This window comes from Ammospiza caudacuta, chromosome 2 (genome assembly GCF_027887145.1).
Source record: "Ammospiza caudacuta isolate bAmmCau1 chromosome 2, bAmmCau1.pri, whole genome shotgun sequence".
Classification (NCBI taxonomy): Eukaryota; Metazoa; Chordata; class Aves; order Passeriformes; family Passerellidae; genus Ammospiza; species Ammospiza caudacuta.
This window is the reverse complement of record NC_080594.1, coordinates 4667915-4680057: the sequence shown is the minus strand read 5'-3', so window position 1 is coordinate 4680057 and position 12143 is coordinate 4667915. Positions and strand designations below refer to the sequence as shown.

The 12143-nt window shown below is 40.1% G+C and overlaps 1 protein-coding gene across 7 annotated transcripts in view; it reads left to right on the top strand.

Annotated features, from left to right (window-relative positions):
• DCAF6 (DDB1 and CUL4 associated factor 6) overlaps window positions 1-7499 on the top strand; it is a 74185-nt gene extending 66686 nt beyond the window's left edge. For all 7 annotated transcript variants that reach the window (XM_058822236.1, XM_058822266.1, XM_058822227.1 and 4 more), the window contains 4 exons: window positions 1274-1430; window positions 2893-2981; window positions 5510-5615; window positions 7101-7499. In XM_058822236.1, coding sequence (XP_058678219.1) covers window positions 1274-1430; window positions 2893-2981; window positions 5510-5615; window positions 7101-7165 — 417 coding nt within the window. In that variant the 3' untranslated portion in view covers window positions 7166-7499. The remainder of the gene's footprint in view (window positions 1-1273; window positions 1431-2892; window positions 2982-5509; window positions 5616-7100) is intronic.
• The last annotated feature ends 4644 nt before the right edge of the window (window positions 7500-12143 follow it).

The window sequence follows — 12143 nt, the reverse complement described above, 5'->3', positions numbered from 1 at the left end:
CTATAAGACAAAAGCTGCTGAAAGATTAATACATCAGAATTCATTACAGGAATGCAGCTTCTCTGGTTTATTTTTAGACATCAGGAAGACTTTATTGCACTGACTGCAGTCATTGGGACATATTCTATAGACAAAGATCTACCAAGCCTGAAATTTAAACCTGGGCATTATTTATGCTGGAAATAAACCACATATTTCTAACAGCATAAGGGTGCAACTTCCCAAGGAATCTGTACCAAGGTAGCTGAGGCAATGCACAGAGCAAGACAACGTCTCTGCCCGTCTCTTCAGGGCATTTTCTGAGGGATGTCTGCAAAAAGAAAGATAAGGATCCAGGCATGGCCCTCTTTAGAGCCTTAGCTGGAAAACAATTCATAGCAGGATTCTGTGTAAATAGTCTCAAACTCAAAATTCTCTCCCTTCTGCTGGAGTTACTCCTAAATGCCAAACTGAACTTGCAGCATTGCAAAGGCTCTGTGTGAATCCAAGCTGCTGCCCAGGCAGCTCCTGCTTGCACAGGCACCTCCCTTGCCCCTTGGATGTCGAGGAAAAGAGTTTGTAGGAGGTACTGCTGGCTCTCAAAATAACAGTTCTACACACAAGGCTACAACTCAGCCTTCCAGGCTTGTTCCTGCAGCACAAACACCAGAGTGTTGGGGAGCTCTCAGCTCACTTCTTGTGACTGGATTTTCTGGCTGTTGTTGAATCAATGTCCCTTCTCCCTCTGCCAGCCCATCAAGCCTCTCTCCTGTAGAGGACACAGGATAGCAAATTTATATCATTTCACAATGGTTATTTTGAGGTCCTATGCTGAGTAAAATCGGAAGGGATTTCTGAGGAAGGTTTCACAAGTTTCTGTCTTGTCTCCTGTTTCTCTGTAGTGGAAAATCTCCCCCAGGAATTAGCCTTTCACAAACTTTAACTTGGCCAAACTTTTCTTAAAAACTCCTTTGCATACCCCTGTCTCCAGTATAATTTCTGTGACTTCAGAAAGTGGCAGATCTACTGACATTTATTTTTATACTGTTCAGTCTGCCCCAACTCCTCTCTCTTTTTTTTTTTTTTCTTCCTGTTTGCAGCTATTTTGCTCTGGAAATCTAAAACTTTCTGAACTCTCATTTTTAAAATCACTCTTCTTTAAATGTTTCCTTTAAAATTTCTTCCATCTCATTTCTGCATGGGCTGAGCTTTGCTTCAGCAGCACTGTTAGTACAGACACAGGAGTGTGCTCTTTTCACTGGCTGGGTCTTACAAAGTTTTGCTTTTCTTGCAGATAAAGGAAGCCAACTTTTGGGGATCCAACTTTGTCATGAGTGGCTCAGACTGTGGCCACATTTTCATCTGGGACCGCCACACTGCTGAGCACCTGATGCTGCTGGAGGCTGACAACCACGTGGTGAACTGCCTGCAGCCTCACCCCTTTGACCCCAGTAAGGGCAGCATTCTCACTCTCTGCACATCCAGCTTATCTGCACTAGAGCATTTCAGTCCTAAACTCTGTCTCAGCAGAGCAATGCAATGATCAGTGAGATGTTGTTCATATTTCCCTTTATAATATTCAGATAATAGTGCTTTTAATTTTGCCTCTTACTAATGACCTTTGGCCCTTAAATCCCTCCTTACTCAAAAATTTATTGAAATCAAATACTCCTGGCACAGAATTTATAGAAATACTGTCAGATGTAATAAGAAGAATCTCAATTTTTTGCTGCCCTCAACACATAAAATGTTTTCTATAACACTAATGAGAGAAATATGGAATCTGGTCTCTTCTTGGCTCTATTCAAAAAATGCAGTGGAAGTGGGTGTCTCCCTCTCACTGGCATTGTGAGATTAGAGTAATTAATAAAATTCACAGAAATCCTAATAATTTGTGTTTAGAGGAAATCCTTCATAGAAAAGATGGACCAAAGCAGTAGAAGGAATCACATGTAGCTGGGAAATCTGAACCATCCTCCAGCCTCTGACACAGTCAGGGAAAGTATTTGTGAGGTTTGTTTTTTTTCACAGCTTACCTGGCTGTGTAGTAAGAGTCAGCTATTAGTAAATTAGCAAGTAAAGTTGTTATAATAATGCTAAAAAAGGCTGGAGGTTTTTCAAATAGTTTAGGGGAACATAGAATATTGTCCTACAAGCCTTGAACTTGTAACTTTTTTTTTGAAATTGAGTTCTTGTAAATGTCCTGAGTTGGATAGTCCCTTTAGAAGCACCTTTCAAAGTGCCCTGTAGCTTTGCTGATGTCTTGTTGGAGTGTGTCACACTCTGAAGGTGTCACCACTAAGAGAGTTCATCCTTCCTCCTTCCAGGACAGTTACTCTTGTTCAGCTTCCCAGTTACTGAGAGCTTTCCATGGAATTTTAATTCTTACAGTGGCTGTTGTGCAATGATCTAGAGAATGTTCTGCAATTTTTCATATTTTTCATACTTTATTTATAACAACATCCATTGCATATTTATATTTAAATATCAAATAAATTTATATTAAATTCACTGAAATTATCAAAGGTACATTTGAAATTATCTTGGTTCTGCCTTTGTACTGGATCTACAAATTCTAAAGCTTTGTTATTAATGCATATACTTATCAGCAGAAATGGATCTGTAGTGGCTGGGTTTGCTCTTTTTGCTTCTATCTTTTGTATATTTCAGTGATTTTTTTCAAATTTAAAACAAGGAGTCTTGATGTTTGCATTTGTTTTCTTCATATCTATATAGACAGATTCAAAAACAATCTATGGAGCAGACCTCATGTGGAGACTTGGTAATTACAAGCTCTGTTCAGCATGAGATCTGACATTTGCAAATAAATGCTTCAAATGAAATATTTTTAAGAGCAGAAAATACCAATAAACATAACACATTTAATTTAGAATTACTGTTATTCACTTCCAGTTCTGGCCTCTTCGGGTATTGATTATGATATAAAAATTTGGTCACCACTGGAAGAATCCAAGATTTTTAACAGAAAACTTGCAGATGAGGTAAGAACCTTTCCTCCTTTTTCATGGTAATGTTGTGTCTTTAATTCTATAAAAGCCTTGGGTACAAATTACTGATATTGAATTAGCAGAGTTATTTAATGTTCCACAAATGAGCTACAAATAAAAAGCTGCCCTTCAGAACAGCTGACTTTCATATCCTTGGCACTTTGCATTTCCTCAGCTCTCCTAGAAATTATATAACATGATCTGCTATTATGTACATGAAAGGAGTTGGAAGAAGTGTGAACACTCAGATATAGAAGGAAAACTGGCAGGAATTAATAAATGAACATAGTGCCTGTCTCTAAACTAATAAATGAAGGGAAAATGAGGGAAGTAAACTGAAGGTAATACAAGGATATAAAGAAAAGCACAGAGTACAAAAATCAATGCTATTAAATATTCAGTGGCATAAAATAGACTTAAAGTTTAAGATTGCACATGGGAACCTCATGGAATAAAGCAAACATTGCAAGCCCAATCAGTTATCAAAGTCCAATGTGAAGTTATGTAACTCATTATTTTCATATTGCCCTCAGAGCAATAACTGGATATAGCAACTGGCCTGGGGTGACCATATAGCTGACTGCTGAATAATCATATTTGAGTGATTTATATAACACAATGTATCAAAATGTTATATGGTTTTCTGTAAATAATATTATAGGACAGATTTGGTTATGGGGTGGTCAGGTTGAGGGCTTTTTTGTGAAATCTCTTGGGCACTACAGATAGAGAAGACTGGGCATTTTAAAATAATTTAATTACTCTGTAGTAGTGCTAAATATATTTTAAACAAAGAGAAACACACAACCCTTATCCCTTGAAAAAAACCCCAAACCATCCACTTGTGAGTTTTGAACCTTTCCCATTATTTTAGCACTGAGTGAAGAGACCCTTCCTTGCATATTGTGTGACAGCTTTAGTCGTGACATGTTTTGGAGCCTTTGGGGTTTAGAAGTATTGCTTGTGTGCTAAAATTAATCATTGTACTTTAGTTCCCTTCCTTTATTTCTAATAATTGCAAATTATTTAGACAGTTATGTTTTCTTTAATAAAAATGCAGAACTCTCAGAAGAATTGACTGCAGTGCTGTTTGTAATTTTACATGGGTTTTGTTTTTTAACTTATTCCCTGTATTGACATACCTATGTAGGGGACAGGAGATGTTCATAGCAATAAAGTAATTCTCACCATGTTAAGTTTGGCTGGAACAAGTGTCCAACATACCTGAACTGGATTTTCCAGAGAAGGGGGGAAGTCTGAGAAGAAAACACTGTGTTTGAGGAAAGTTCCATATAGATACAGAAATGTATTTAAAATTGAGAGAGGCCATGACCTCAGTGAATAGGGAAAGACAGTGGGGATGAGGACAAACCTCTGAATGGAGAAAAAGCCTCAGCACCAGGTTGTCAGGGGGGGTTATTGATGATGCACTGCAGAAATATGGGGTGAAATATGGGGTGCCTTCTCAATTTGCTCCTGTTAGGGAGGGATCAGCTGTACCAAGTGCCTGGCAAACAGGTGGGAATGACAGAAAAGAGGTGCTTGGATTGGGAAGGGAGGAGAAACTGCAAACATTTGCAAGAACATGTTCCTCACACGAGGAACAGGCTTGAAGACTCTCAGAGAGAACAAGAATTTCATTATTTTCCTGTCTTAGAGCAGCTGATCTGGGAGCAAAGACTGAAAATGGTCATAACTTATCTCCATCTAAAGAAATTCCTGTGCTTAATGATAATAAAAGAATATAGTCTAAAAGCTGGGACAACCTACAGTGTGGGATTAAAATTTATGGAGGAAGAAAGAAGGATGGCAAGGAAGTACCATGAGGAAGGAATGAGGAAGAGAAATTAAAGTATTCATTAGTGGATTTTTTTTCCCTTGAAAATGAGATGGTAGGAGCTGGCTCTTTCAAGTCATTTAGAGGCAAGCTGTAGCTCTGTTTACAAAGAATTATGGAGCTAAAGAATGTTCCTGAAGTGGGATAGAAATGGCTTGTGTTCCTTGGATTTTCTCCAAAAGTTTGAAGCAGCATGAAGGTAGGAGTTGAGGGTAACCTCATCTCTTTTCCTTCCCACATTCTTGGCCAGCACTGGTGCTAGAACTTTGTTCTCTACAACAGTTGCCATTTGGAAACAGCTTTTTCTATCATCAATCTGCTTTACTTCGTGAAAGATTTCCAAAGTTTTTCTTAGTCACTCATCTCAGTATCTGCCATGCATGTGGACAATGGAACCATGATCTCACTGGAATATTCTTTAGACAGAGAATTGGACACCTGCAAGCAGAGTCCACTGGCTGATTTTCCTTACCAGAGACAACAGCATTCAACAGCAATTATTAAAATATTCCTCCCTTATGGTAATTTTGGGTTCTGTAAAATAGCTTTTGCACAGAAACTTTGTATCTACAAGCCCCTATCAATGCAGTATAATTGTATACTGCTGTATGCAGTATACCCCCATCAATGCAGTATAATTCTGTGTTTATTTCTGATGCTGGTCTTCTCCTTTCCCTGCCTGCAGGTTATAACTCGTAATGAATTAATGCTGGAAGAGACCAGAAACACCATCACTGTTCCAGCTTCCTTCATGCTCCGAATGCTGGCTTCATTGAATCACATAAGAGCAGGTGAGAGACTTCTGAAGAGCTTGTCCACAGCACTGGTCTGTGAAAGAGCAGCTTGGCTGGGAAATCATCAAGACCTTCAGTTGCTGTGGCTGTACTTGGGGTTGGTGAGGAGATTCAAGGGTTGTTCAAGGTTCTCTTAATACTTAGGAATTGCTTCTTTGCTGTGAGACTTGCAACACCTTTGCAGCTGTTTTTTTTCATCTCAAAAAAAGAGCAAAATATATTTTTAGATGTTGAAAAATGCTCTCTTCAGGAGTGATCTTTCTAGTGAGTATGATGGGAAAACTATTGGGGAGGAGTGGAATGAACTGTAAGACAAACTGGCTGTGAGTGTGGGAGTTGTCTAGGGGCGAAGGAAGGTGTGAGGATTCAGGAGTGTGGGAGGCATTGCTGAGGCTGTGGCAGCTGTTCCCAGGGCTGCAGGATGTCCCTCCAGTTCCCATGGGGCTGAAACTGGAGATAAGAGGGTTGCATGGAAGAATCATCACTGGGAACTGGATGTTGGTGCTGGAGAAGCTGAGTGCAGTGGATTGACCCTAAGATGGAGGACAGCGGAGAGACATCACACACTGTGTAGGAAGAAAGGAGATGAAGTTTTGGGAGGCTGGCATGGCATATGGGGTAAAAACCTAACAGACCTGTAGATGAAGGTGAAAGTGATGGGAAGTAGTGAATTTGGGGGCTCTGGCTGAGCAGAGCAGTGGCTGGCAGGGGTGAGGTGTGAAGGAAGCTGTGCCTGGTGGCAGCAGCTGCTCCTCTCACCTCTGGCTGCTCTGTGAGCCTTGGGAGCCAGGAGGGTGCCATGTGTCCAGCCCAGTGCTGCACCTCCATGCCCCTGTATTTCCTTAGTTGTCATTATCTCTTCTGAGTGAAATGCTAAAAGAACTGCCCAACAACACTTCAGCTACAACAATTTCAGCAAAAATCTATTATGGCTGGGTGGAGAGTTTCTAAACCTGACTGGCATGTTGCTTGAGTGATTGCTCTTGAGCCAGCCATGTTCCCTCACACATTTCTGTATTTGCCTTTCTCTAAATATTTACATCAAAGGCACTTTTTCTGATGTATTGTAGTGACAGGCAGTGATCCCCCAGTTTCTGGACTATCCACATTTCTAACTGTAGCTATTGTAGTTTCAGCTCCCCAGCACAGCATTTCTGTCCTTTGTAGTCACCATCTCATTTTAATGTTATACTTGCATTCATCTTTTCTGTGCTGACAGCCAGTCAGCAGCTACAAGGTTTTTCCTTTTGTACACAGATTTTGCTTTCATGCCTGGAAATCCTTAAGGGCATTTCTCCTTTTCTTCTTTCTTGTGGTAACATTTCTACCCACTCTCTGCTGTAAGTGCATACAGACTTTCTTCTACCCTAAAACCCACAGACATATCCCATTGTGTAATAGTCTAGGGAGACAACAGGTAATAAATATTTACCAGAAAAAGAAAATTTTGCAAGTTCTTTTTACTAAATCTGTGTTTTGCAGACCGATTGGAAGGTGACAGATCAGAAGGATCTGGCCAGGAGAATGAAAATGAAGATGAAGAGTAACGAACACTTGTGTGTGAGCACCTGGAAGTCAATGAAATTTGTATAAGACATTAATTATATTTTTCCTTACAGAGCTTTAGTGCAATTCTGAGGTATTGCTTTTGGATAACCTAACCTTTTGTTTTTTTTGAATGACTGTGTGCATGACTTGGGGAGAGTGTGCAAGTTAAAATAAACAAAAATGTTTTTAAAATGTTTTGCCATGTATGAGGGGTGCTAGATGATGCCAAGTGCAATATTTTCCTTAAACAGCAAATGTGAGAGCTTGGATCAATGTTTTAAAGTAACTTTCATTATAGTAAAAACGTTGGTTCAAATAAATTTCTATACCTGCTGTTTGCATGTTTGTTGCTTTCTAATTAAAAGATTTGGTTGTTTTAAATAGTTTTCTGGTTTTTCTTTGTGCAGCAAATGGTTTATCACCTTGTAACTACAACCCCATTGCTGCCTTTGCAGTATTTGCATTCTTTCTTACAGTGTTTGTGAAGTGACAAGCACAATTATTTCTTGCAGTGAGCACTGGGGACTTTTAAGATCCTGTATCTCTTGATTCTTGCATTTCCCACACTTATGTAGGCAAAAATTATCTCTCTGTGCTTGGGTCTGTAAAGCTGTGAAATAGTTGTATTTCACTGATAGATCTGTGAGTCTGCCTTTGCAACAGCAGCAGGCACATCTTCATTTCCACTGGATTTAGGGAACATGAATTCAAAAATTCCTGTGCATTGTTTCCTAGGAGCAATTATTTGGGAAGGCTGTTCAGTCTGTTTCATGGGCTTTACCTGCCTGCACAGATTTCTGGATGGCAATGGGGAAGAGCAAGTGAAGGAAGGAAGGTGGAGCAGTGGAAAGAACTGTTTGCTCAATGGCAGTTCTTGCCAAGGATGGCAGATGCTGAGAGGCTCCATTGGGGAATACAGAATGCTGGGAAGAATTCTAAATCAGGGGGATTGTGGGTGCTGGAGGCTTCATTACCCTGCTGACATTCAAATGCACATTCATCACACGAGCTGCACAAACTTTGCTGACATCAACAAAAGGAATTCCCCACACTAAATAAAAAAGAACATTAGCACAACATTCTGATGTCCTGATTCACAGCACAGGCAGGCTGAAGGGACATAAAGGGAAAACTAAAACAACTGAAAGAGATAAAGAGAAATTTGTGAGGGAGAAGAAGTGGGAATTATATGGAACTCAGCTGGCAGTAACAGTGAAGACATCCCCTTGGGCAAAGGAAAAATAACATTAGGGGAGAGGAAAAGTGTGAGGAGATGAATAAGGGTGGCTGGGTGGTTTCCTTGTTTGTTTTAAAGGAGCAGTTAAGAAATCATTGAAAGTGATGCAGTGAAGAGAATTTAGCAAAGGAGAAAATAACTGTTGGGGAAAGAGGTTTTTTGAGGCAGAGGATGTGAGAAGAATGGACACCTCAAACCCTGGAAACATCACATCCTGAGGAGGTCAGTGCCACAGAGAGAGAGGATGGAGATCTGCTCAGTGTTTGATGTTTACCTAACGTCAGCAGGAGAGAGGAGATAATGTCAAGGTAAGGTGTTTGTTAAGGAAATGGAGTGGGAGGAACAGCTAATATGGATATCTGTCTTTTCTGGTGGAGTAAGTGGCTCTTCTGTGGGAGAAGGGAGCATAACTGTAGGGTTTTTTTTTCTCATGAGATAACATTTTAATCATGTTTAGATCAGTAAGAAATGAAAGAATGTTTTATGACTTTGTGGTGGATCTGTTTGGAAAGGGAGGAACACAGGGGTTTAGCACTATTCAAACCTTGCTGCTCATAGCACTGCACTGAGCAATGTTTTTCTATCACATGTAAATATGGTTGAATTTTTATAACAGGGGTTCTACTCTCATTAGATTTAAAAGAGCTATACAGGAAATATCTAAGGTGTTAAGTGTACAGATAAAATCGGATTCTCTGCTTTACTGCTGGGGCTCCTGAGCAATTTTGTGAATCAAATAGAGTAACACACTGTTTGATGCAGTTGGGTTCTCTGTAGTTGATTTTTGAGGTAATTTCTTCCAAAATTAGCCCTGGGGTTTCTACAGAAGCCTGACTCTTCTTATTTAGAAATTATTAGTTTTCTGCCTTGAAAATAAATTCTTCCTCAAGTAAATATATGGAGAGGATAGCTTTTGTCTTCCTCAGAGAGGTTTAATAAATCACTGTGGATGTCTTTCTAAAAATAAAAAAGCTGCTTCTGCCACTTTTGCTTTAGCTATAGCAATTGCCAGCAAAGAGCATACCAACAGCAATAATCTTGTCTTTTTTTCCCCACAGTTCCCCAGTAGGAACATTATTCCCTAAATGTCTCTTATTTATTCAAAGGCTAAATATTAGCTTTAATTCCTGATGCACAGCTGCTGGCTTACTGATTAAAAGGAGGATTTAATCTCAATAAGGGAAAAAATGTAATATGTGGAGGGTTTTTCAAATTTCATTGAAGCTTTTCAGGCAGTTTTTCTAAAACAAACATATCTATAGTGTTTGGGTTGGCTTTTTTTTAATTAACATTTATGTAATGGGCTAAATCTGAGTTCCTAGAACTATACACTAATAGGAGCTGTTGGCAGAAATGGGGAATGCTGGCAATTCCAGAGTTTGCAGCTGCAAAAGAATATTGGAAAATGTTATCCAAATGTGCAGAGAAGTTAATCAAGGCAATAAGCCATCCCAAAGCCTCACACTTGAGAAGGAAATTTCTGCTCGGGGTCTGGTTTCAGGCTGGGGCTCGGAGGTGGGTGGTGCTGCTGGAGCTCCCTCTAGTGCCCCGTTCCTGCTGCTCTTGGACATATCCAAAACGTTTATTCCTAATGGCAGCCCAAATCTGATGGACAGGATGCTGATAAGGATACAGGGAGCACCCTCTCCTGCTGTGAGGAGTGCACATCCACTTCAGCACTGTCATTGCTTGTGTGCTGGGAAGAGCAAGGGTTCAGGTGTCACTTCTAGGAAGGATATTCTTACCACCACTGCAAAGATCAAAAGCAACTTCTCTGATATGTTGCTACAATTCCTGGTAAATAATTTGGTGTCCTGAAGCCTGGGCAGATGGTCCCTGTAGGACACAATCTCCTTTAAATGACAAAGATGCTGAGCTTGTATAAACCACTCTGAGTTCTGCTCTTGATGCCTCCCCTGATGGAGGCAGGACAAGGTTTGTTAAAGGCATCCTGCGTCACTTGGATTGTGAATTTTTCTTACCTAAGCAGTAGATAAATATTACAGTAGGCTACTGTGCTCACCTTTAGCTCTTTGAGAATATCCCAGACGATGTTTTTGAGGAAGAAATTCCAAAAGTAAATGTTCAATAAGAGTTTTACTGGCCTTGTACCAACAAAATAACCACTGAGTGTGTGTGGTTGTGTGCAGGGCATGAATATGCTCAGAGGGGCTGCCTGGGAGAGCTGAGCCACTCTTTTATGGAAAGCCAGTTTTTTATGGAAAGATCTCACTGAGCCAGGCTCAGGCCATCACTCACAATCCTTGGGAATAGTCCTGTTCCGTGGGCAGAGCTGGCAGCACTGTTAAGAAATGAGCTGCAATTAGCAGCAGTTGGATCCCAGCCCATATTCCTCCTGATCCAGTCACACACTCGACAAGAGACCACCCTCAAAAGCCTCAGCTGAAGCACAGGGAATGACACAGGAGGCATCTGTGAGGTCACTGCCTGCCTAAGGACAGATTGAACTAGTCTTCGAAATGTGGGGTGAAATCAATTTTAAGCTCTTTCCATGAATTATGAAGTGTAGAAATACCTTTATCTGTGTGAGTATCCAGTTTGTCTTCTCAGTGACATTCTGTACTGCTGAGCCTGAGTTATTTAAGGTAATAGAGATTTATTTTCCACAGGTTTAAATGTTCCTTTTAGTATTTGCATTTGCTTTGTTCTCTTTGATGAAAAGGCACCATCCACCTTCTCGGTGCCTTTTAAGAACTTTCTGTCAATGTTCCCCTCTAGATTAATTTCCCTTTAGTGGCAGAGCAAACTGAAGTTCAAAAAACAACTACTACTACAACCCACAGCAAGGTGTTTTGACAGGAAAAATAGGGATATGCTACTCTTCAAAGCAAGCTCCTTTTTTTCTGATTATTACTCTACCATATTATCATGCTGCCCTTTTTTTTTTTGCAGGAGAATGGCTGTACACTGGCATAGGCCATGGAATTTGACAGATTCACTATCCAAATAAGAACTGATGGCTACTAATTTAGGAAAATCTCACTTAAATAGAAAACCCTCTAAATAGAGTTTGTTAATGAGCTTTGTAACTAATTGGAGAACAAATCCCAGGGAATCTGCAGCTGTTCACAAACAGCACTGCAGTTCTTCTCCTTCCCCTCTGCAGCATGACTCCATGCTCAGACCCTGTTTCCAAGACTTTCCCCTTCCTCACCTCATTTCTTAAGAATTTTGGTTAAAAACCACATACCTGTAAAACAAACCTGTCACAGTTAAGTCATCTAAAGGAATGATAATTAACACTAGGTACTTTTAATGCTGGGTTGAATGTGACACTGGCCAAGTTGCAAGATGGAGTTTCTGTTCCTCAGAGAGTCATGACCATTCATAGTTGTGCAAGGTGAGTTGGGGGTTCAATTCTTGCTGACTTAATGTTGCCATAGTTGTCAGTAGACAGCTCTGAGGATGCTCATGCAGCACTTTGTTGATGGGAGAATGTTTGGGACTGTTACCTGTCTAATTCCATGAGCATTCAAAGGGGAAATACTGTGCTTTAAAATAATTTCTGGTTATTTTACCCAGGATTAGAAAGAGCAAGGAAGAGTTCTTTAAATGAACATAGCTTTAAAAATAGTGTCAGGCACTGTGACAAAACCTTTTGGCTTGGATGCTGGTTGCACTACAGCATCTTTCCAGGCACAAGGACGTGGAAGAGCTACTTCAAAATTCTTTCCAATTTTTCTCAGGTGTTTTTTTTCTTTCTAGATAAAATTATACCA